The sequence below is a fragment of the Gopherus evgoodei genome, chromosome 4 (assembly GCF_007399415.2).
Source record: "Gopherus evgoodei ecotype Sinaloan lineage chromosome 4, rGopEvg1_v1.p, whole genome shotgun sequence".
Lineage (NCBI taxonomy): Eukaryota > Metazoa > Chordata > Testudines > Testudinidae > Gopherus > Gopherus evgoodei.
Window position 1 is genome coordinate 105634699 of NC_044325.1, and position 23684 is coordinate 105658382.

The window sequence follows — 23684 nt, forward strand, 5'->3', positions numbered from 1 at the left end:
GCCAGGTAGTGGGAGAGGAGCAGGAAGCAGGGAAGTGTGGAGCTGGCTCCTGGAACTGCCCTGCTCTGGCACTGCAGTTGGAGGTGGGGGCAAGGCCCCCTAGGCACCCTCCAACACTGCCCATGGGTTTGGAGCTTCTGCCCTACAAGGTATCAGGGCTTGGGGCGCCCCAGCTGGGAACCACTGGTCTATAATATCAACATATTAAATATATAAAACTGATGTGAAGGAAAATAAAGACAGAAAAAAGCTTATTTGACACATACCCTGCAGCCTCCATGTGAAATTCAAGTCATGTGCCCATTCTGACCCCCTCCCCCCCCCCCAGATTTTAGTCTGAATTTAGTGCTTATGAAAGGTGATGGAAATGCCTAGGTCCCTTATTCATCCATAGAGTAGATAAAACATGTGCAACAGCAGTCCAAGTTTCCCCACACTGCCTTGCCAACTTGCCTCAACCCTGACTGTGAAGCAAGTACAGGAAGAAAACTGCCCAGAACACACTTGATCACATTATCAGTACCAGCAGAAGAAAGTTTACTTGCTCCATGAAAAATCAATTCTTTAAAAAGCATTTTAAAATACCTTTTAAGATAAGTAGTTGGTTTTATTAAACAATTCTTTAGGCATTTATAATATGAGATGCAATTTCTTGTACTTCAACAATATCCACTGCTTAATTTCAGACCTAATTATATCAACAAATATTCTTGTTGCACTAGATTATTCCTTACCCAGTGTAGCTAGTTCTAATGTGCAGTTCTGCAAAGTATCACTGGTCTGGTTTACTACAAGCACATCCAATACAATATCATACTGGTTGACATGAACATATGCTTCTGCATAGACAGGATCTGAGAAACCTGTCAACTGAGTAACCTGCCAAGGAAAGAAGATTAATATACATTGTTGAAGTATCTTTCCCCATTGCCAGTTTAAAAAGTTGAACATGGTCACACAAGTGCAGAGACAGAACAAAAACAATAGAAAAAGAGAAAAATATTTGCTAAGACAGATGAGACTGGTAGTCTAAGACAAAATTGCTAATTAAACAAGAGATCTGTAACAAAGACCACCTTTAGTTTTGTACTATTAGCTTATTGTTTTTGTATTTAAACTCCTGCCTCTGAAAAAACTAACTCTTCACCTTATCAATAGAAGTTTTGTCAACAAACTGATTAATGATTTTTTAAAAGTAATCAATTTAAGAACCATTAAAAGTTCATAAATTTCACTGTTAAGAGAGAGTCTTCAAGTATGAAAAGATTAACTGAATAGGCAATAGACCCCCCCCCCCCATATGCACATACTTTTTTTTTGTAAAATGTGAGTTAAAGTTCAGAATACATATCAGAACCTTAAGGATTAAAAAAATCCCCTTTAAACCACAGAATCTCTGCCACTCCAACTTACAATAATATTACAGTTATTGTTTAAAAATGCAAACATTAGAACCCCAGCAAATGCTGAGTTATGATTAAACTGAATGAAAACCAAATATTGGAAAGTCTTCTCCGGGAAGTTTCTTAGGTTTGTTTTTGATTTTTTAAGATATTTCTGCTTCCTGGTCCCCAGAGTGGGTAGCGAAGTAGGGGTTCTTTCCCTTGGACCCTCCTGAATGGCTTCTGGGGAATAGAAGGCAGGAAAGTGGAGCAAAAAAAATACTGCATGGGACCAAAAAAGCCTCAGGATACGGGGAGGAAGGAACAGGATCTTCACTCCATGGCACTCCCTGTCGTCGTCCTCTCACCACCCTAATAAACCATACCTGGCTTTTGAGCCATCCACCAAACTCAAGGTCTCCACATCGCACCACCTCACCACTTCCTGGTTTCTCCTCTCCAATTCCCACCTTCCCCAACCTACAGCATGGGGCCAAGAGAGCATCATGAAGCACAGGGACAAAAGGATTCTTCACTTCTCAGGGCCCCCCACCTTCCCGTCCAACAACGAAACCTAAGAGAACTTTTCAGATACCTGATGAGCTTAATTAGGTTCCTTAGCCCTCATAAACCCAATCGTCAACATTTGACGCTAGGTGTGAGCAATACACTTACAAAAATAAGATACTGAACTATACATTACCTTGTTGAGTTTGGATGCCAAAGGATCAGCAGCTTCTTTTCTTTGTGTGGTCCCCATTGCTGCCAGAAGGCTCAGCTGAAATTGGTCTTCCTTTGAGTTCATTTCATTTTTAGCAGTAAGCTGCATGAAGGAAATGGGGTCATCTGGCTGAACTGTCACATTCCTCTTCTCTGACTCTTTCTGTGGTAAGAAAGCAAAGTATTAATTCTATCTTCTAACGTACACTGAAGTAGTGAACTTCATGCAGCTCCTGGAGTATCCCTGGATGCGAGCTTACTTCAAAATTCAAGCATCCAAAAGTTTATGATTACACAATGGAATTTACAATATCTCACCTTCTGAGAAAGTTTCTCCTCTTCTAGTTTAGCTGACAGCATATGAGAAAGGGACTGTCTGCACTCCTTGTTGAAAATATCATTCATTAGAGGAGAACATTCTGACAAAACCTTCAGACATAGAGAGATACGATCCACGTCGTCATCTGTAATTGGCTTCTTGGGAAGAGAGGACTTACCCAAATGGAGAATAGTGGCCATTAGCAACATAGCCTCGGCAATAAAAGACTAAAGGTAGAAAGGAGAGAGGAAAGGGGTTATTAAATCTTACATATTCTTAAAATTGTAGAAATATTTACATTTGTCTTAACATTCAAGTTTAAAATATAGTTAAAAATTAAAACTATATCCCAGCAGGTAAGATGATTTGTGTCAGTGACTTGTTGCTTAGAACCCAAGAGACCTGCCAGTCACACCAGTCGGAAAGTAGTAAGAAATATTTAGTTGAAGTTGGTCCTGCTTTGGTCCCCAACTGATTTAGCTGGGGTTGGCCCTGCTTTGAGCAGGAGGTTGGACTAGATGACCTCCTGAGGTCTCTTCCAACCGTATGATTCTTCTATGATTCTATCTGGGACTAGATTAATTATCATCAAACACTTAAGAAATGTAGGCATTTCATTTTTGGGCCTCTCTCAAAAGCTTATGATCAGACCTGTAAGACCTGCAAGAGGAAGTATGACTTACATTTTGTTTCTTCTTTTCTTGAACAAGAGCCACATAGCGTAGAGCAATCTTAGTTAAAGTTGTGGCAAGGGAGGCAGCAACAAAGAAATCCCCATCCAGCAAGAATCCTCGTAATGGAGGTCTGCAAAGAAAGTCAATCATGGGGTGTTCGTGTTCTCTCCTCCTTTTTTCCACATTTTACTTTAGCTCTCATATTGTGAGACCAGTGTTGTACAGACAGTTTGGAAGGTCTCAGAGACTAAGTGAAGTTTTACATACACTGGTAGTGAGATGGGAAGTGGAAAGAACAAAGGATAACTTTCACTTTTATCATCAAAGGATCTCACAGCTTTGTACCAGTATGAGCTAACTAAGCCACAAAATAACTCATTGTGAAGTATATAAGAATATAGTAATCATTTCACCCAATAGTGAGATAGAACATGCAACTGTTTAGCAGAGCACAGGAACATTAAGCAATAATTTAGGTAACAAGTGACGAACACCATACCCAATTAAAATTGCAGGGGGAATTTAGGTAGACAGAATGTAATTTACCCAAATTGGAATTTGGCCAGTACATTAGAGTTAACAAATGTACTTTTACAAGAAGTGCCATGTGTTGACTAAAGATCACAAGTGGTCAAAGTATCATCTGGAAGACAATAGCCTTCAATAGGGCAACGGTCTTTGCCATAAAGCTCTGGTATTAACTCAGCACTGAACAGAGAGGGAGAGACTAAAACAGAAAAGGAAACAATAGTAAGACTTATGGATAAAATTATGGAGAAAAATGGAGGAAAAGAAAGAATGACAGATGAGAAGACAGAAAGTGGAGAATGTAATAGAGGAAAAAACTCATTTTCACTGCCAGTCCACCTCATAAAGCTACAGACCAACCCAGGATTAATAGAAAATATGAAACTAGATCAGTCTGTATCACAGAAAAATGGATTTCAGCCTAAATGAACTATTTTCTGGAAAAGCGGAAACAACTAGAAAATGTGGCAATTTCCATATTTTATTGCAGCTACAGTGCCACACTTTGGCCAAGTATCAATCCACTCTGTTTTGTTTGCACATCTAAGAACTAAAGGGGTGATAGACACGAGTTTTGCTATTAGAGATTGATGTAAGTAAGGAGGATATGGAGGGGCAGCAGAGCAATGAATGTTTCAAACACAACCAAAACCCTCTCCTAGGAAGAAATGTTTAGCTGAAGAATACGTGCAGAAGTTCCTTTTCAGATAGAGAAGAATTCTGGAAAGGCTTTAGTATTTTAACCATTTTTAATGTAGCTACCACTAATAAAATATAAAATGCCTAGTTACCTATCTTCTTCCTTTTTGGCAGGTCGGGAACTACTGAGGGCACTCTGCGTAGCATAGGTGCCCATCTCTGTCACCAATTTTTGGGTTGGACTCACAGTCACCTCCTCTTCAGGTTTCAGATCACCAGCTTCTTTCTTTATTTCAGATTCCACTATTGGGATCTGACAATGAACAACAGAAGACATTAAATATATGTTAAATTAACAAAGAATTCAGTAAAGAATCTGAATATAAAGACAATCTTTTTGTTTTAAGGAAAGCAGCCTTTTTTTCATAGAAGTGTTGTCACTTCTCCATCTCTTAAACAGGGATAGGTCAATTACAGCATAATAATTTGGAGAGTTTTAAAAAATTTCTTTTAGAAGGGGGCGTTAATGTACCCAGGAGCTCATTCCAAAACAGGAATAAGCCTTGCCCCCACTAAACTGTCTTGGATGCCTTTTACAATTAAAACCTCATGTACTCGCCATTTGTAAGCAGACACACACTAGTCAATGTGTACCCTATAATTTCAAATTCGCTGTATTCTTTCCGAATAAGGATTCTTGTTTCCCCTTCTGACAATGAGATTATCAGATAATCAAATATCGCTTCCTCAGAGTATGATGATGATGGTTTACTAGTTTATCAGAAGTAAATGATGCATGAAGTCATGAATAATTATTGTTCCAGAGTAAGACTACACATGACAGAGCCTGCAAAGTCTTGAAGTTCAAAATACTATTGCATCTTATATCAGTTGTTAAATCTTCTCTTGAAAAATACATTACACATAAAAATATAGAAATGAAAGCAGAAAGTGTTTTTAGACAATACACACATACCTCTCCCAGTGATCTGCGGACTTCTGTCATTACACTTTGTATATCTTCCTTTGTGCTACAATATTCTCCAAGGATCCACAAAGCTCCCCTGTAAATCCTGAGATAAGAAACATAATTAAGACACGTTTTCAAGCACTACTGGTAATTATTCTTCCACTGTACTCTAATGCACAATGAGGAAGTGCTACACTGAACAGCTTCACGGGGCTATAAGTTAAAGCATGAGGAAAAAAAATACATTGTGCTTACAGTATGCATCAAGCTAAAAAATATATAACGTGACTGGTCAAGACAATCAGCTTTTTGGCACTACTATCCTATCCCACTGAATAATTATAAACTCAATATTCAAATTAAAATAACTATACAAGGAGAGTTTTCTGCTAAGGATTTAGTCTTAGCTACATTAATCTTAATACATGTAAATTCAATTCCAACACTTTACAATGTTTAGCTGAACCGCTATTTTATTATGAGATCAGTTGTAATGTTTCTAATAAACCATACACATTGAAATTGGGTCGGATTTTAAATCCGCTATCAGGTCAATAAGGAAAAATATATTCTAGGAATATTTCAATCAAAACAGGTATTGAGGATGAACACTCCCCAATTGTTCAATTTAGACCATTTTCTGCCCAATAGGAGGTTACAATTTTATCTGGATTGTAATGAAGTTATGATTCTGATGTGCGCTAGGTATCACCATAATAAAAGTGGTATAATGTCATAGAAAAACGTGATTACTTCTGCTATGATTGAAGCTCTCTTGTTCCATCAGAATACTAAACTTTTAGTGCCTGGCAAAGGAAGTGTGGACTCCTTGCAGCCACCACTTATTTCATATTCTGCTATGTGGATTGGAATTCTTTTACAGTGAGTTCTCTGATAACATACAATAAGCAATTTCTAGTTTCCTTCAAATCAAATGCATTTAAAATCATGTTGTGGTCATCCGTTGGCAACACTAGGTTATTTTAACGATTACAACATTTTAGATTTAGCCTTCATCATCAATGTTGCTGTCTAGTAAACGTAAAGCAAACAACTAACAATTGCATCATAAAAATGAGATTTATTAAGTCAATGTTCCTCAGTCAATGCGATATTAATTTATTATGTTTTTCATACAAATTTGGAGGGAAAGAAATTCCCCAGAAATAATTTCCTGGCAAATATAAATTCAATTTAAGTAGGGAATGTCTGTAGTCTGAAGTTTGCTCAAAATAAAATTCTCTCATCTAATTTCCCCTTTCAAACAGTTTCAAAGTGCATGAGAATTCTTGAATTTAGTTGATGTGCAGTGTATTCTTTAAAAATATTTTAAACCTACTTGACACTTTTAATGGCATGAAAGACTTCCAGCATCTTTTCAACAATAAGTAGTCTGAGATTATCAAATCGCTGAATTGCTTCACGCACAAATTCCAAGACATCAGCAGCTGCAGCTTCATTATTATCACTTAGGAACTCCATCAACTAGGACAAACAAGAGTGAATACGAGCTCAAACAGCAGAGTTATATAACTTTAAACGGTCACAACCTTTACAAGAACTATTACAGCACCAAGTGCTGAACAGCAACAGAAGGAACAAGGACAAGAAACAAAAGTAATGTAGTATTTTGCCCGTCATTTGCAAACTGATGCCAAACCAATTTAAGCTGAGCTACTCCAAAGCTCTCTCTACTAATTCAGAAGAAAAAAGAGAACAAACTATGTATCTTTTATATTCGTTCCCTATAGATCAAAGAATTCATGCCTTCATACTTTATTCAGCCAAAACTTGCTCATTCCAATAAATAAGCACCTTGGAACATTTTTTCTATTTGCATGGGTTAGTGTGTACTGATTAAAAAAAAACAACAAAAAAACCCCAATTTTCCAGTTTGTGTTCATCAAGAACAGTAAAATAAAATTATATAATTTATTTTACTGTTCTTTATATACTCTCTCTCTCTCTCTAGTAATTTATATATAAAAATAAAACTTACAGAAGATGGATAACTGGCAAATGACAAAGAAGCCCTAAACTTTTTAGGGGAATAGTAGTATAATTTACAATAACACCTTTACAAAGAAGATATTAAAAGGTAAGATCTAAGCGTCAGTTATTTTCTTGGAGAAAGTAGCAAGGATCTTGGAGATCAGTTAAAACACATTTACTGTAAATATAATTAAATATTTTGCATACCACAGGAATAACATTTGCAGCCATATCTGGAAACCGAACGCTACAGGAATGCAGTGTCCGAACAAGCAACTGCCTGTATTTGTCAGTATCTTCATGCTCTGTCACATTGTTTGTTTTAATCACTTCTTTCTTCAAAACAATCACCAGCTATAAAACACATCAAATAAGTTTCAGCTGAACCACATGCTTTACTGAAGAACAAACTAGAATTAAAGCATAAAAAAATACATATTTACCTCTTCCACATTTCTGGAAGACACAAGATCGAGAGCTAACTGAAGGGTTTTCTTGCGCACTTCTAAATCTGGAGTACTCAGCACTCTCAGTATGTCCATAACCAGATCCTGAAATCAATAAACGCACTTAAATTAAAGTTTCAAAACCAATAATCAGACAAAAAATAATTTTCTTGCTTTAATTAAGTCTTCTTTCTTTTTTGTGCAAATATACAATTTCCAAGCTATAGTACAGAATTACTAAAGAGATCATTCAAAAAATGTGTAAGTTGTGTATAGCATATTGACAGAAAAGTATAATGATAAAATGATTCTTAGTCTCAATTAAGATTTTTTATCTTTTTTTTCCTGTTCTGAGATTAGTATCTGAACCCTGGCTGTGCATTAAGGAAATTCAAAATATTTGTTTAACATACTGTAATTTTATGTAGTATTTTTCCAACAAACTGAATCATTGAAGTTTTCCAAAAAAAGGTCACCCTTTATCGCCAGGGCCGGCTCCAGTTTTTTTGCAGTCCCACGTGGCAAAGAAGGGGGGGGAAAAAAAAAAAAAAAAAAGGATTAAGCCGTGATAGGCAGCACTTCGGCAGCAGCTCTACTTCGCCATTTCATTCTTCAGCGGCAATTCGGCGGCCAGTCCTTCCCTCCGAGAGGAACTTTCTATTGGCCGCCCCAAGCATTTGCTTCCTGCGCTGGTGCCTGGAGCCGGTCCTGTTTATCGCTGCTAGTTCTCATGCTATCAAATAAAACTAGACCTAAACATAAAATACTGTCCAGCAGCATTTTATAAACAGGCCGATTATTTTAAATATTGAAAGTACATTATTTTTTCTTACCATAGTGACAGAATTTTATTTTTATTTTAGTTAAAGTAAAATCTAAAATAGATTTTCCCAGGGCAAACAAAAAAAACAACAGTAGAGCACTTACTTGTAATACTCGTTCATGAGCAGGATGGTCTTTCAGTTCAATCAAGCGATCCAACACAATCAGTTTCACATTGTTATCACTCTCTTTAATAATTAAGTCAATGTAACACTGAGCCGCTGCCTAAATAATAATAAAAAAGAGTGAAAGCATTTTTTCAAAATATTTTAGAAACTGTGGGAAAAGATAAGAACAACTATTCGTAGGAAACACCAATTCCTGGGGGAAATCCAATGAAGGAACACACTCTAGAAACGTATGAAGGGTTATTTTAATAATAAGTAAGAGAAACTAGGCCGCTGAACAGTTTTCTAGGAATTCATTGCTGGAACCGTTTTCCAATTTAGGGCTTACCTGATGATGCACTATTGGTAGCCTTTTCTATGCTACAAGGCAGTTTTGCCTATTGAGGAGACACGCTGGCCAGAAATACCCAGAATTTTTATTTAGTTATTTATTTATTTATTTTTACTAGCACCCCACTCCAGAAAGTTGCAAGGGCAATGGTGAGATTGAAGCTCATCTAAATTAGCTTTGTTCTTACAGCTCACAAAGGTAATCTCACCAGCCCATATAACATGATTTATACTCAAACTACAAATTTTACAGGCTGAAGATAGGGTCTGTTTTTATGGTTCCCTCTTCCAAAAAGATCAAATAAACAAAATATAAGCCCAGCTGCACATTAAGGGGCCAATCTTGCAAGCTTTACTCAAATGGGTAACCCATACTTAAGACACTGCGGTAAGTAGACCTAAGTATGTCGACTTCAGCATTGTAGAACAGGGCTTAGTCCGTAACTATTCAGTATTTGGCTTCATTGCTCAGAGCGCCAAGATGACTTCATGTTAGTATCAACTGTGGAGGTGGTTTGTGTAATGTTTACATCTGTCCAATGGCAATTGGATAGAGACCACAAACTCATTTCCTACTGGCCAGTGACAAACATCCAGAGGCTCACGTTAGCCAACCACTGAAAAGGGTGATATTCACAAGATGGTTGAGTCATTTGTCTAGTGTCAAAACAGTCATGCGACAAAGAATGTCAATCTTTCAGACATTACACATGTTAAATTGTAATATATGCTAACCCAGTGTAATGCAGACAAGTTATTAAAGCATTCTTAAACATCATAAATCACTGCAATACCTTGATTGCTGTTGGTGCACTGGAGAGTGTAACTAGTGTTCCTGCTGCTTCATATTTTACTGCAGGACTAGATGACTGCAATAAGTTGTAAATACAGCGTATAAATCGAGCTCTTTCTGATGGATTAGCATGGCAGACCTAGATGAAAAAGACAACAATAGATGGAAAGCATACTGAAGAAAAATAAAAAGCTATTGTAAAAATACAAGAACTCTAGTTTATCTCCTTAATTACCTCGCTGCAGGAGGCAGTGAAAAGCAGGAATGCCTTTGTCTGAGGATAAGAGCCCCTCAGTCTAGATTGATAGGAACCAGGCAATATGAAGCGAGAGAGTATTATACACCTCTTAAGATCTCAACTTGTAAAGAATGTCCTGCACTAGCTAGTATTATGGAGTACTCCATAAGAGGGAAAAACACAGAAAACAAAAAAATACTTATTCCCAGACCAGGTTAAAGCAAATCAGATGTGTGCCAATTTCATTGCATTAGCTTGCACCTTCTAAGCTTGACCAGTCCATTGCTTTCAAGAGAAATTATATCCAGTTCAGCTAAACAGTGAGTCATCATTTCCAAATGGACTAGCTGCTCACTTAAGACTAGATTTCTAGTTATGAAACATCTCACTATCCAGCCAACCTTTCTGAACTGTATTTTTTCAATATAGAGTAAAAATGCACATTTATTTAAATGACTGCAGTCATTTCCCCATACCTTGTAAATTAGTTCAACAATAACCAGTTGAAGAATGTCACCAAATGTCTGGACTTGGTCAATGCAGGTACTCAGATAATCCAAAGCTCGATCCTATGGAAATAAAATACAAGTAATCTGGTTTGTTTTAAGTGTTATATTTGAATACAAATTTTAAAGTGATCACAATATAAAAATTAAAAGCACAGGATTATTCCTTCTGCTACATTCAACTTAACACTTGTAGAACAGTGCATAAAACAATATACAAAATTACAAAATAATGAATTCATTTAGGCCCTAAAGAGCATTATCATCACACAATTAGTTTCTTATTTGTTGCCACCAACCAGGCAAATAGGTCAAAACCATCAAAAAATTGCTGCATAACAAATATTTCAATTTTTGAGCCAATGAGGGAAAAGGTTTCTGAGTCAAGTCTGGAGATGTCATTTGAGAAATAAATAGCTAATATAAGTTACAAAATGGTAAGTAATGTGGCAAATCTTCACACGGCTAAAGATGATTATGCCTCTCAGTGCCAGTGTATCTCCCTTCCACATAAGGGGACGGCACTGTTTGAAAACAGAGAGGTGTAAAGGTCTCATGTAGCTTTATTCTTCTTCTTCAACATTTCCAAATACTTCACAAATCTATGAATAGTCTCTACATGAGGGAGGATGGGAGGCATATTTGTTGTATTAAAAGATCTGCCATATCCAATTGTTTACAAATATCTCCATTAGTTCTACGTTTAGAGTTTTCACATGCTTAAAAATCCTGAAAATCCCCAGCAACAGAGATGGACAGAACTGCAGAAGCCAGGGAAACTTTAATATTTTATTTATTAAGCTGTTCCTCCAAAAATAATGTTGGAAGCCCGTGTAAACTCATATTCTGATATACAGGAACCCATCTTCGGTCAAAATAAAACATTCAGCTACCTCTGCCCCCAAGTTAAACAGCCAAGGTATAACCAGGGAAACTAAGCATATTGTACCTCTCAAAAATTTATTCTTTTGCATGATCTGAGAGCTTTCCCACTTTAAATTTCTGTACCATGTATTTTTTATTACCAAATTAAACCTTTAAAAATATTTCAGTTCTAGTTTATAATTTTCATAGAACTAACTAAATTGCACTTATTTTATGCAAAAGTACCTTGATAATTTACACCACCAACAAATCAAACAGGCTAGTCAGTCATTAACTAGGTGTTCAAAAATAATTTTAAGGAAAATATCAAAACCATAAGAGAATTAGGACAATCAATTTTACCTGATCTGCATGAATTAGCATCATAAATGCATTTCTTTTGCAGCTTGCATCTTTCTCATTCACCAGGAAATCATGGATCAATTCGGGAGCATCAGGTATAAGATGTTCAAAGTTTCTTTTAAAAAAATATTTTGGAAAAAAAATGTAAGAAAGGTAAACAGAATGATATAGCTAAATACTTAACTGCATGTGTTCTATACAAATGTTTAAAATGAAGTGTTAATAGATAAGATCTTCATTTTTTTGTCCAAAAATCTTTGTGCACTTATGTTAAAAAGTGAATGGATGTAAGATATATACACATTCATATTTAGTGAATTATTGCTTGTTACTCTGGTAACTAAGACCCCCCTCCCCAACTGGTTTTGGTTTAATTTTAGTTTATTTGTATTATTCAATCACGCAAATACAGTTTTCCTTTGAGAACAACTTTCACATTACTGCTTCTGCATATATAACTAAATCATAATGTTGTACTACTTAATTAAAAAATTAAATTAAATTAGCTGAAAGTTGTCCCACTTTCTATGTATTCATAGCAGCTGTACAATCTTCATTCCCAACAACCTTAACTAAGCTGATTTCAGTGGCGCTCTGGGCAGGTGCAAAGGTTTGCCCACTCAAAGTGGCTTGCAGGATCAAGCCTTAGTTATATTTGAGAAAGCTGTAATGGTAAAAGGTACTATGTATACTAAGTCTACTGAACTGAGCAGGATCTAAAATAAAATTCAAATGAATCTCATATTAGACTTCTTTTTTATCGGGACTTCCCAGGTGAAATCCATTGACATTAGCCTGGACCTCTGAGGTCCAAAGGTTTAAATAATTCACAATTTTTACCTGTAAATTGTGTAGATTGCCAGGACTGCATTTCTGCGCACATAGCTGTGACGATGTTCCAAACACGCACGAATAGCTGGCATCAAAGGTTCCAGTAATTCTGCTTCTTTCAGCTTGCAGAGAAAACGAAGAGTAGAGCCCCGGATAAATTCATTGGGGTGCTGAAGATCCTAAAATAAGAAAAGTAAAGTATTAGTGTTTGCTGAAATACCAAGTATTACCATTTTACAATTTTCCCTGCTGTTAAACATTTGCCCTCTGAACAAGAGCTAAAATGACTGATAATTTTATAATTAAACTGCATTGAGATACAGGAAAGATTATTTTATTTTACTCCCTATATATAGATTTTAATTCTTCATGACCATAGAAACATTGGGGGGGGTTTAAAACCATTACCACATGTGGGATAACAGATCTCTCTCTCTTCAGTGGAGAAAGAGGAATAAGGGAAATCAGAATGTCTGTAACCAGAACATAAAGGGCATGTCTACATTGGCAAAATTACAGCGCTGCTCAGACAGCGCAGAAGGAAAACCGCTGTTGTGTGTTCACACTGACAGTTGCCTGTGCAACAGCATGTTCACACTTGCAGCACTATTTGGAGCGGTGCACTCTGGGCAGCTATCCCACAGAGTACCTCTTTCTCTTTTGCTGCTAAGACTTGTGGGAAGGCAGAGGGGGTCAGGGGCATGCTGGGTCCAGTCCCAATACCCCGTGATGCATTGCTTTGCGTCCCAGCAATTCCTGTGCTTCCGTCCCCATTTGGCAACATCCTTCAACTGTTTGTGTACTGCGCGCCCTGCCTCTTTCAGGTTGCAGGAATGGATCCCGAACTGCTGACCAGTATACTGCTCGCACTGACTAACATGTTATGAGTGGCAGTGGAATTATTCCTTAAACTACAAAGGCAAGAGGAGTGCGACACTGATCTTGCCACACAACGTAGCTACAACACGATATTGCTTGTGGCATTCACAGAGGTGCTGATCACAGTGGAAAGCCACTTCTGAGATTGGGAAACAAGCACTGAGTGGTGGGATCACATCATGATGCACGTCTGGGAGGACGAGCAATGGTTTCAGAACTTTAGCATAAGGAAAGCCACATTTATGGGACTGTGTGATGAGCTTGCCCCAGCCCTGCGGCACAAGGACACGAAACTGAGAGCTACCCTGTCGCTGGAGAAGCGCGTGGCGATTGCACTGTGGAAGCTGGCTACTCCAGACTTCTACTGATCAGTCGCTAACCAGTTCAGAGTAGGAAAGTCAAATGTTTGTGTTGTGTTGATGGAAGTGTTCAGGGCCATTAATTGCATCCTGCTCCGAAAGACCGTGACTCTGGGCAACGTGCGTGACATTGTGGATGGCTTTGCACAAATGGGCGTCCCTAACTGCAGAGGGGAAACAGATGGCGCACACATTCCAATTCTGGCACCAAACCACCTAGCCAGCGAGTATATTAATCAGAAGTGGTATTTCTCAAATGGTTCTCCAGGCGTTTGTGGATCACCGTGGGCATTTCAGACATTAACACAGGCTGGTCCGGAAAGGTGCACGACGTACGCATCTTTCGGAACACTGGCCTGTACAGGAAGCTGCAAGCAGAGTCTTTCTTCCCGGACCAGAAGATCACTGTAGGGGAAGTCGAAATGCCCATTGTGATCCTTAGAGATCCTGCCTATCTCTTAATGCCATGGCTTCTGAAGCCATACACCGGAAACCCTGACAGCAGCAAGGAGCAGTTCAACAACAGGCTGAGCAAGTGCAGAATGACTGTTGAGTGTGCATTTGGTCATTTAAAAGCCCACTGGCGATGCCCGTATGGGAAGCTGGACGTGGCCGATGACAATTTTCCTATGCTTACAGCCACGTGCTGTACGCTCCATAATATGTGTAAAGGGAAGGGTGAAAGCTTCACTCAGGGCTGGACCACAGAGGTTCAGCGCCTGGAGGCTGAGTTTGAGCAGCCAGAGACAGGGCTATTAGAGCTGCACAGTGCAGGGTCATAAGGTTCTGGGATGCCTTGAGGCAGCAATTTGAAGCTGAAAGCCACTAATATTTGCTGCTATGCTCAGGATGTAATGCTAGGTGATGACTGGTGCACATGATGCAATAAGGGGGTTTAACATAACTGCAAGTTGCTTTGCAGTGCTCTTTTTGCTTTCATTTAATAGAATAAAGATTGCTTTCAAACCAACACAATTATTTTATTAAAAAGACAACAACCGGAGGAGAGAGTCAAACAACAAAAACAGATCAACAGGGAGCGGGATGAGGGAAGGGAAGGTCTCTGGAGGAGGGGTCCCAGGACAGCTACAGATTTGTGTATATCCAGGGATCGTAGCCAACCTTCTCCTTTGGAGTACAATGCAGTGGGTGCTGTACTTCAGCAGGGCCAAACTGCAGAGGGATGGGTGTTAAGTGCAGTGGATAGTGGGAGTCCACACTGCTGGACTGTGAGGAGGGAGGAGCAGAATGCTGTGGGTAGAGTGTGGAGCCAGGAGGTTCCTAACAGTGTGTTGGCAGGGCAGCGGTGCATAGGAAAGAGTATTGTGACAGCGGCTGCAGGGGAGGGCGGGCACGGAGCCGCTCGGTTTGAAGAGCTAGTACCTCCTGGAATGTGTCCACTTGGCTCTTCATATAGTTTAAGAGCCGCTCTGTGGCTTCCTTCTAGTGCAGTACCTCTGAAACTTTTTTACTGGTGATCCCTTTCACTTCAAAGCCTTTGAGTATGACCCCCCTCCTTATAAACCATTATAAATGCTGGAGGCAAATCAGGATTTGAGATGGAGGTTGACAGCTCACAGCCGCCATGTAATAGCCTCGTGATCCCCTGAGGGGTCCCGACCCCCAGTTTAAGAAAACCTGTTCTAGTGTGCCGCATTCTCCTTTCAGTCCCTCTTCTCGCTGTCCTGCCACTCCAATTTCTGTTTTTCAGCGACAGCATGCATCATAACCACACGGAGAAAGTCCTTCTTAGTTCTTCGTGGCCACTTTCTAATTCTGCACAACTGTTCTGCTGCCAGTAAGGGAGGCTGGCCTCCCAAGGTCATCTCTGTGAAATTTAAAATGCAACATTTTGCAGAAGCAGTATTGTTTGCAACACAGACAACACTGATTCAGTGTTTTAAAACACAGCCAGTACTCACACACCTGTCACTAACTGGCTGTCCCCAGGCAAGCACACATGAGCCAGAAGACTCCCAAAGTGGTGAGCAGCCACAGGGGCAGGGAAAATCACTCTTCCCAGACCCTGCTGTACACTGGGCACCTGGCTCTTGGAGAGAGCCAGCACTGTAGGGGAGGCTTGATAATCATTCCTGTCCCCACACTTTCCACAGGATGTGATCATTATGGAAGATCTCGCTGGTGAGGGTGAGCAGGGAATCAAGTGAAGGTCTTCTCCAAGCCTGCAGCTTCCACCCTGGCCTCTATGTGGCTTGCCTCTGTGCAGCGATGTTGTCCCCTCCCGCTGTGATGGCACAGTGCCTCGGGAAAGTTACCATTAATGGGGCAAGCAAGAGAGTTTCCTGGACATCTCTGAGGGAGAGTCTCGTGAAGTGACGGAGTCTATCAACAGCCTGTTCCGCATCTCAGAATAGGCATGTGGTGGGAGACAAGCCTGCTTTCTGCAACCTTCCTGCTCCCAGCAAATTGCTTGAGCAATTCCCAAAATCAGATCCATTTATCCTGTTTGCGCTTTGCCAAGATCTGACTGCTGTGACTGGCTAGGCCCCTCTGGAGTAGAAAAGAGCTGACTGCATGCATACTCTGCCTCTGGGTCCCCCCTCCCCCTCTTCATCCAAGATTTCCTCCTCCTGGCTCAGTCCACTCTTGACTGGCACGTGAGCCAATGAAGTATCCACAGAGGCCTTAGCGGTGGAGATGGGGTTGCCACCAAGTATCGCATCCAGCTCTTTGTAGAACCGGCAGCTTGTAGGTGCAGCACCAGAGTGGCAGTCGTTCCGCAGCTCCTTCACTTTTACCCTACACTGCAGTGTGTCCCAGTCATGGCCCTTTTCTATCATGCATTGTGAAATCTGTCCATAGGCATCATAATTCTTATGGTTGGAGCGCAGCTGGGACTGCACAGTCTCCTCTCCCCAAATGCCGACATGGTCCAGCAGCTCGGCATTGCTCCAAGCGGGGGATCACTTGGTGCGTGGAGCAGGCATGGCCACCTGGAGAGAATCACTGAGACCATTGCATGCATCACCAAGCAAACAGGAAGGGTACTTTCAAATTTGCAAAGGAATATACTTGTTATAAATGGAAAACATCCAGACACTTGTGTGGCATTGCTACACTCCTTGGGCTCAAGTTTTTAAGCTTTTACTGCTATTTGTGGGATTCCAATGTAGTTATTTTTCCAGATCAACAAAAACAAGCAAATTCCTAGTGTTTCAGACCCAGTGGCAACCATGCTGAATGATTCATTACATTACTACATTATTCTGACTGAAAATGGCAATTTAAAAAAACCTAGGAAAAATGACTCTCTGTATTTTCATAATTTGAAGATTTCATTGGAAAGCGTATGGTCTAGCAATGCCATTGTATTACTCCAGACAGTCAACCAGATCTCAAAGTCAAATGTTTCTGATAGCGAAGTTTTCTCACCATATTTCAAGGATAATGTTAATCAGATTCAGGACAGTCTCAGTTGCACCAAAGTAGTAGCATCAGTGCAGAAAAGAATGAATGTACTCTCTCTTCCAACAGTTTCAGAACAGTAAGTTTCAAACGCATTGGAAGAGAAATGCTCATTCAACAAGCTGACGTTATGACCCTCCTAGTGTAAAATGTTTGTGCTCTTTACTGATAGAGATAATTAATGCCTCCTTGAGGAAAGGCAATTGTGACCACCCTTAAACACTATAAAGTCTGGTCCCTGCTCAAACAAACTTGCCAATTTCTGCCCTATTTCTAAACTCTTTCTGAGGGATAGGTGACAGAATGCCAAAATCTAGCAGCACCCAATATCCTCCTTTCTTGGACCATATTCAGTTGGGTCTCAAACCTGGACACAGCACAGAATCTATTAATCTCAGCAGTCAATCTCCCCAAAAAGATAAAGGTCAGAAATACAGGATGATTCTATTAGACCTATGCCACTGATCTTGAGATGGCATCCCATTTCTGCTCTGCCAATGATGCCAGCCTTCACTGCCCACTTGTTAAATTTCTGAACAAGTACTTTCATGCTTTCTCTCATGCTCCCACTTTGTATGGGAGGAGTCCCCCATAAAGCCTTGCTTTCTTTCTTATCCCTTCTTAAAACTTCTTTTTTGCAATGTCTATAAAATATTTTTTGACAACAGTTGGGCAATGAATGTGCTGAGACCACTGTCTATCATAATAACCAGTATTGTCTCATTGTTTCTCACCAATGGAATCCCAAAGGGTTGCAAAATTGAGGCCTCTTTTATTCAGTGTTTGTGAATCCACAGAGGGAAACAGAAAAATCACTATGACGACACTCAGGTGTATGCCTCTCTCTTTTATCTGGACAGTGCTATTTCCTGGAACTTCCAGCAAGTGGATGAAAACTAGCTCATTGGCTAAATCTGATTAATACAAAGGATATTAGAGACACAAGATGAGTGAGGTAACATCTTTCATTGGACCAACTTCTGTTGGTGAGAGAGTGAAGCTTTTGAGCTTACATAGAGTTCTTCAGGTCTCTGTAAGCTCGAAAGCTTCGCTCTCTCACCAACAGAAGTTGGTCCAATAAAAGATATTACCTCACTTACCTTGTCTCTCTAAAACCCTGGGACCAACATGGCTTCAACAACATTGCATAAGACAAAAGATATTAGCAACAGCCAGAATCATCGACTTTTATCTGCAACTGGCCAAGACATTACCACCTTTCCTCTCAAATGCAGAGTACGCCACAACAGTCCATGCCATTAGCACTTAACTACACAAATACAACGAACTCTATCCAGGGCTACTCTTGAAGGTTACCTGAATGTTCCAGCTAGACCAGACACATATGCCATCTTTTAGAAGGCAAGAGAAACTGGTAAGTGCATATTACAAATGGACATGTGTGCTGCAATTTCATGTACAGGTATAACTGAAGGTGCTGGTTACCATCTGAAAAGTCCTAAATAGCATAGGATACAGTTATTTCAAAGATAACTTCTTCCTTTTATACTCCCTCATAACAATTGCATCAACGTTGTTAATCCCTAGAGAAGATATCACAGGAAAAGGTAATAAGGTTGATCCTCACCACTCAGCTCCACTTCTGCTGGAAAGCAGACAGTGCACATCTTTGTTTAGGCATAACTGAAAATATTTGTATTTTCTTGGCAACAGATCTTCCAGATGGCAATTCCTCAGCTCTGACCCACGCAGGCAGAGTGGTTAGGTCACTGAGGAAAGGAATGCGGTGCATCTACTCATTTGGATCAAAATATTACATTACCTGGTTATGCTTTATGTAGAGATTGGTCAGATACAAGGGTGATGGGGCATAAAAACACAGACTAAATAACAAACATGTTTACCTTTCTATAGGCATCACAGACAAGGATCATTTCTTGCAATAGTTTGCCATCTGGAGTGGTCTTCGGAACTATCTCCCAAAAGACTAACAGCAGTTTCTTGATGGTATGATCTTGAAGAGGCAGTACAAAACGAATAATAGTCATCAGAAGTCCAGGTAGTTTTTCACCATTCAGGATCATGATAATTACTTTCTTCAGGGCCTCTGTCTTAGACTTTACATCTCCTTTTTCTGGTAGAGGGAAGCAGGAGTTCAAAAGTAAGCACAGCAATTACAGAAAGTGACAAATAACAGGTGCCCCCAGAATTACTTAAATAATCAAGGCTTGTTAAAACAATCTAACAGAAATATTGACACTTGATGCCAGCAAATATAAACCTTGCCCTCAGGACACCACCACATTATTATTTTTTTTCTATTACCGTAGCACGTGGCTCTTGGTCTGTGACTAGGGCTCCTGACTGTGCTAGAGATTACGCTAATGAATTCATACTCCTAAATTTAAGAGAATAATAAAGAGCATGGGAGGTTTAATAAATACAGCTGTAATTTAGCTTCCACTGAAGCTCAGTTAATTCCACTACACAGTTCTAATGAAGGGAATTTCATTACTGACACAGACCATATTCACACCAGGAAATCACAATGCATTATGGTGTTGCAGTCATTCTTGCATATGCACTTCTTACTGGGGGGGAATTCTGCACCGCTGTGTATGCACAGAATTTATGTCCCCTGCAAACGACTTTGTTTGCTCACAGAAAAGTGACTTTACAGGGAAGCAAAGGGAAGCCACAAGAGTGGTCATGCAACCCTTCCTAGCAGTATGTTTTGGGTGCTAAGGGAAGGGGGCAGGACTGGGGAAGACCAGGCTCAGCTGCTAGTCCCGGCTGGGCTGGGGAGGACAGAACTTCCTCTTCACCTGCACAGCATCTGGGGTTGGGTCAGATCCACTCTCAGTTTTCTTCTCTAGCTGCAGGAAGTTCTGCAAACTTCTCCTGCCCCCACTTCCTGCACCCATTGCTCCTCAACTGCAGGGTGAGGGATCCCTCTACAGGGAGCTGCTCCTCCATCCCCCCCAAACCTCTGTGCAGCCAGACTCCCTCATACCTAGACACTCCTGCCAAGCCACACACCCTGCACTCAGAAGCCCCCCAATGAGTTCCACTCCCCCTGCACCTGGACCACCTCGACAAGCCACCAGCACGCAGACCCCCATGCCACTGAGCCCCAACCAGGTGCACCTGGATCCCCACCCCACTTCTGCAGCATCTGGACCCCCCCCAACCCCCATGCCTAGACACCCCCCTTCTGAGCTCTATTGCCCTACACCCAGACACCCCCACCGAGACCCCACCACTTTCACCTGGAGTTCCACTTCCATGCAGTCTCATTACCATTGCACACAGAACCCCCTAACAAGCCCCTGTGCATCTAGATCCCCGACTGAGCTGCCCACACCCAAACTGCCCCATACAGAACCCTCTCAACCCACACCTGGATCCCCCCACAATAAGCCCCTCCACATTTGGATATTGCCTTTCTGAGCCTGCCTGCCCACACCTAGTGTGCCCAGCACAGAGGGGCAGGGCCCTGGGGCGTTTCTGGGGCGGGCCCGGTCCTTGCACTGTGTCAGGATTGGGTGCAGCCTCGTCGCTGAGTCCAAGTCCGGGGGGAGGGAGGGAAGCGCTGCACAGTGATTTCCCACCTCTGTGCAGCCAGTGGCGCGTGCTCCTCAATGTCATGCTGGAGCCTCCACATTTAACAAATAAAATTTGCAGAATTTTAAACTATTGGTGCAGAATGCCCTCAGGAGTAACCTCTGAGTTAGTAAGAATGCAATAGTGTTGGCAATATGTACTGAACTACAAAGCAGCAAAAACTTCAAGACTCCAGTATGTCAGTGCATTCCTTATTAAATCTAACTGAGCATAAACACATAAATAGGAAAAGAGAGAGAGAAAGAGAGTGTTAACAGACATAAAAAGAGAGACTTGCTCAGATACAATAAAGATAGGAGCTATATGAATGACAGGTCATCAGTGGACAGTTACTACCAAAACACTGTAAACAGAGGAAATTTTCCCTCAGATTTCAAAATCCAACATTAATCCAGCAAACCTAAATTCACAGATTGCTGTATATATCAGTATTTAATTAGAAGAGATTGCTAGGGCCATCAGACATTTATTTTGCAATGGACGGACTTCCAATCCAACACATACAAATGTAGGTACTCTTGAATTATTGGGAGGAAATGGTTGCTAGAGTACCACTGGCTTTGGAAATGTTAATTATTTCCAATGGTTTTTGGAGGTATTCTCCTCTTTCCTTTCTCTGCTTTCAGAATGGTTGAAGTATTCCAACATGTGATGTGGTAGAACAGAACTTGGAACCAGGAACTCTCCTTGAAATCTGCATAGTAGGAATACTTCGACTCTCACTGAACTCAATAGGAAGTGCTATCTTTCTACATACACAATACAGAAAGGTATTAAATTTTACCTTTTTAAGCATGGGAGAAAGTTTACTTAGTGGTTTGAATTTGTATTTGAGGTGCCAAAAAGAAGGCTTTACCATGAAGTATCCTCTCTCTATTTCCCATCCTCAAAAAGGTCTTAGGACACTTGAAAAGTATTCAAGTCATAAAACAGAATGATAACTTTGCCCCAAGTTTTCTTGCTTTTACATTATAAGGCATATTCTGACAGGTGCTTTAGATCCTATATTAACCAACTAGGGCCTCAATTCAGCAAGGTATTTAAGTGAGTGAGTAGCCCCATTGGACTCCCATGCTTAAGTACAGGTCTGTATCCTGACTACCTTTTTATTGGATTTAGAATAGCAATGTTATGGATAAAGGTTCTGTTTTTCAATTACCAAATTAGGTTTATTTAAATATAATATTACAGTTGTGTACTTTTTAAAATAACTATAAAAGCAATTAGTTTAAGAGATAATGGTTTTATAATTTAAAGTAAGTATTATGTTCAAGGTTATCATATAATGAGAAAGAAAAACCAGAGTTAATTCAAGTAAAACTGAATCGCTTGCTAGCCATAAAGTATATTACTTGCCTAGGTCATTTTTTAAGCTGATTTCAGATGGTGGTTCTGAATCCATTGGAACATTAATCAGTGTATAACATACATTCTCTGCGGCTGTCATTGTTCTTGGTTACAAATACTTTCTTAATAGAAGAACTACTTCCGACAAATATCAGGCACTCTAGAAAAAACAAAATGAAATTAATGGAATGTGATAATAACTGCATAACAAACAGCACAAAAGTATGCTATTGCAATTTCCACAAAAATATTAAATAATATTTCTCTAAAAATTTGGATTTAAAGAACTTTTAAACTACATTATTCAAAACCTCTCCCCAAAGAGTGAGATCCCCTTTCACTTTATAAATGTTCTTATTAATACTGTGTATTAAAATGTTAAAACAAGTATGCAAAATCCTCAAATAAAAAGTAACATGCAAAATTCTAATGAACAAGTGTACTACTTGTTCATATGAGTCAACAGTGTGATACTGTTGCAAAAAAAGCAAACGTGATTCTGGGATGCATTAACAGGTGTGTTGTAAACAAGACACGAGAAGTCATTCTTCCGCTTTACTCTGCGCTGGTTAGGCCTCAACTGGAGTATTGTGTCCAGTTCTGGGCACCGCATTTCAAGAAAGATGTGGAGAAATTGGAGAGGGTCCAGAGAAGAGCAACAAGAATGATTAAAGGTCTTGAGAACATGACCTATGAAGGAAGGCTGAAGGATTGGGTTTATTTAGTTTGGAAAAGAGAAGACTGAGAGGGGACCTGATATCAGTTTTCAGGTATCTAAAAGGGTGTCATCAGGAGGAGGGAGAAAACTTGTTCACCTTAGCCTCCAATGATAGAATAAGAAGCAATTGACTTAAACTGCAGCAAGGGAGATTTAGGTTGGACATTAGGAAAAAGTTCCTAACTGTCAGGGTAGTTAAACACTGGAATAGATTGCCTAGGGAAGTTGTGGAATCTCCATCGCTGGAGATATTTAAGAGTAGGTTAGATAAATGTCTATTAGGGATGGTCTAGACAGTATTTGGTCCTGCCATGAGGGCAGGGGACTGGACTCGATGACCTCTCGAGGTCCCTTCCAGTCCTAGAGTCTATGAGTCTATGAGTCTACTTAGATACTAATGAACAAGTTTTATAGGGACAGCTAGGGTTTAGTGAATTGAGTATAAGGCAGATCTAAGAATGAAGAGTGCTGTAAGAGTAAAGTATTATAGTAAATAAAATAGTAACAAATACTATAACCAAGATTATAAAATTTCCTTTAACCCTTTAAAGATTAATTTAAACTGGAACAAGTGTAAAGAAGAACTACTGAAACAAGTTAATTTAGTTTAAACCAGAACAAATTGCTTAGGGTGGTTATGGAATCTCTGTCATTGGAGGTTTTTAAGAACAGGTTAAACAAACAGCTGTCAAGAATTGTCTAGTTATTATGTACTCCTGCCATGAGTGCAGGGGACTGGAGTAAATGATCTGTTGAGGTATCTTTCAGTCCCCCACTTCTGTGATCAATGGAATGAAGAGCCTGTCTTACAGACTGGAAGAGCCT

General features: G+C 40.0%; 1 protein-coding gene across 3 annotated transcripts in view; it reads right to left on the bottom strand.

Moving 5' to 3' along the window:
* COPB1 (coatomer protein complex subunit beta 1) overlaps positions 1–23684 on the bottom strand; it is a 39889-nt gene that overhangs the window by 8726 nt on the left and 7479 nt on the right. For all 3 annotated transcript variants that reach the window (XM_030560449.1, XM_030560448.1, XM_030560450.1), the window contains exons 2-17: positions 22151–22301; positions 19075–19304; positions 12555–12724; positions 11715–11829; positions 10458–10550; positions 9745–9882; positions 8598–8717; positions 7668–7775; positions 7432–7578; positions 6572–6717; positions 5239–5335; positions 4415–4575; positions 3105–3225; positions 2421–2648; positions 2086–2265; positions 735–879 (exon numbers count right to left, since the gene is read on the bottom strand). In XM_030560449.1, the coding sequence (XP_030416309.1) occupies positions 735–879; positions 2086–2265; positions 2421–2648; positions 3105–3225; positions 4415–4575; positions 5239–5335; positions 6572–6717; positions 7432–7578; positions 7668–7775; positions 8598–8717; positions 9745–9882; positions 10458–10550; positions 11715–11829; positions 12555–12724; positions 19075–19304; positions 22151–22241 (2290 nt within the window). In that variant the 5' untranslated portion in view covers positions 22242–22301. The remainder of the gene's footprint in view (positions 1–734; positions 880–2085; positions 2266–2420; positions 2649–3104; positions 3226–4414; positions 4576–5238; positions 5336–6571; positions 6718–7431; positions 7579–7667; positions 7776–8597; positions 8718–9744; positions 9883–10457; positions 10551–11714; positions 11830–12554; positions 12725–19074; positions 19305–22150; positions 22302–23684) is intronic.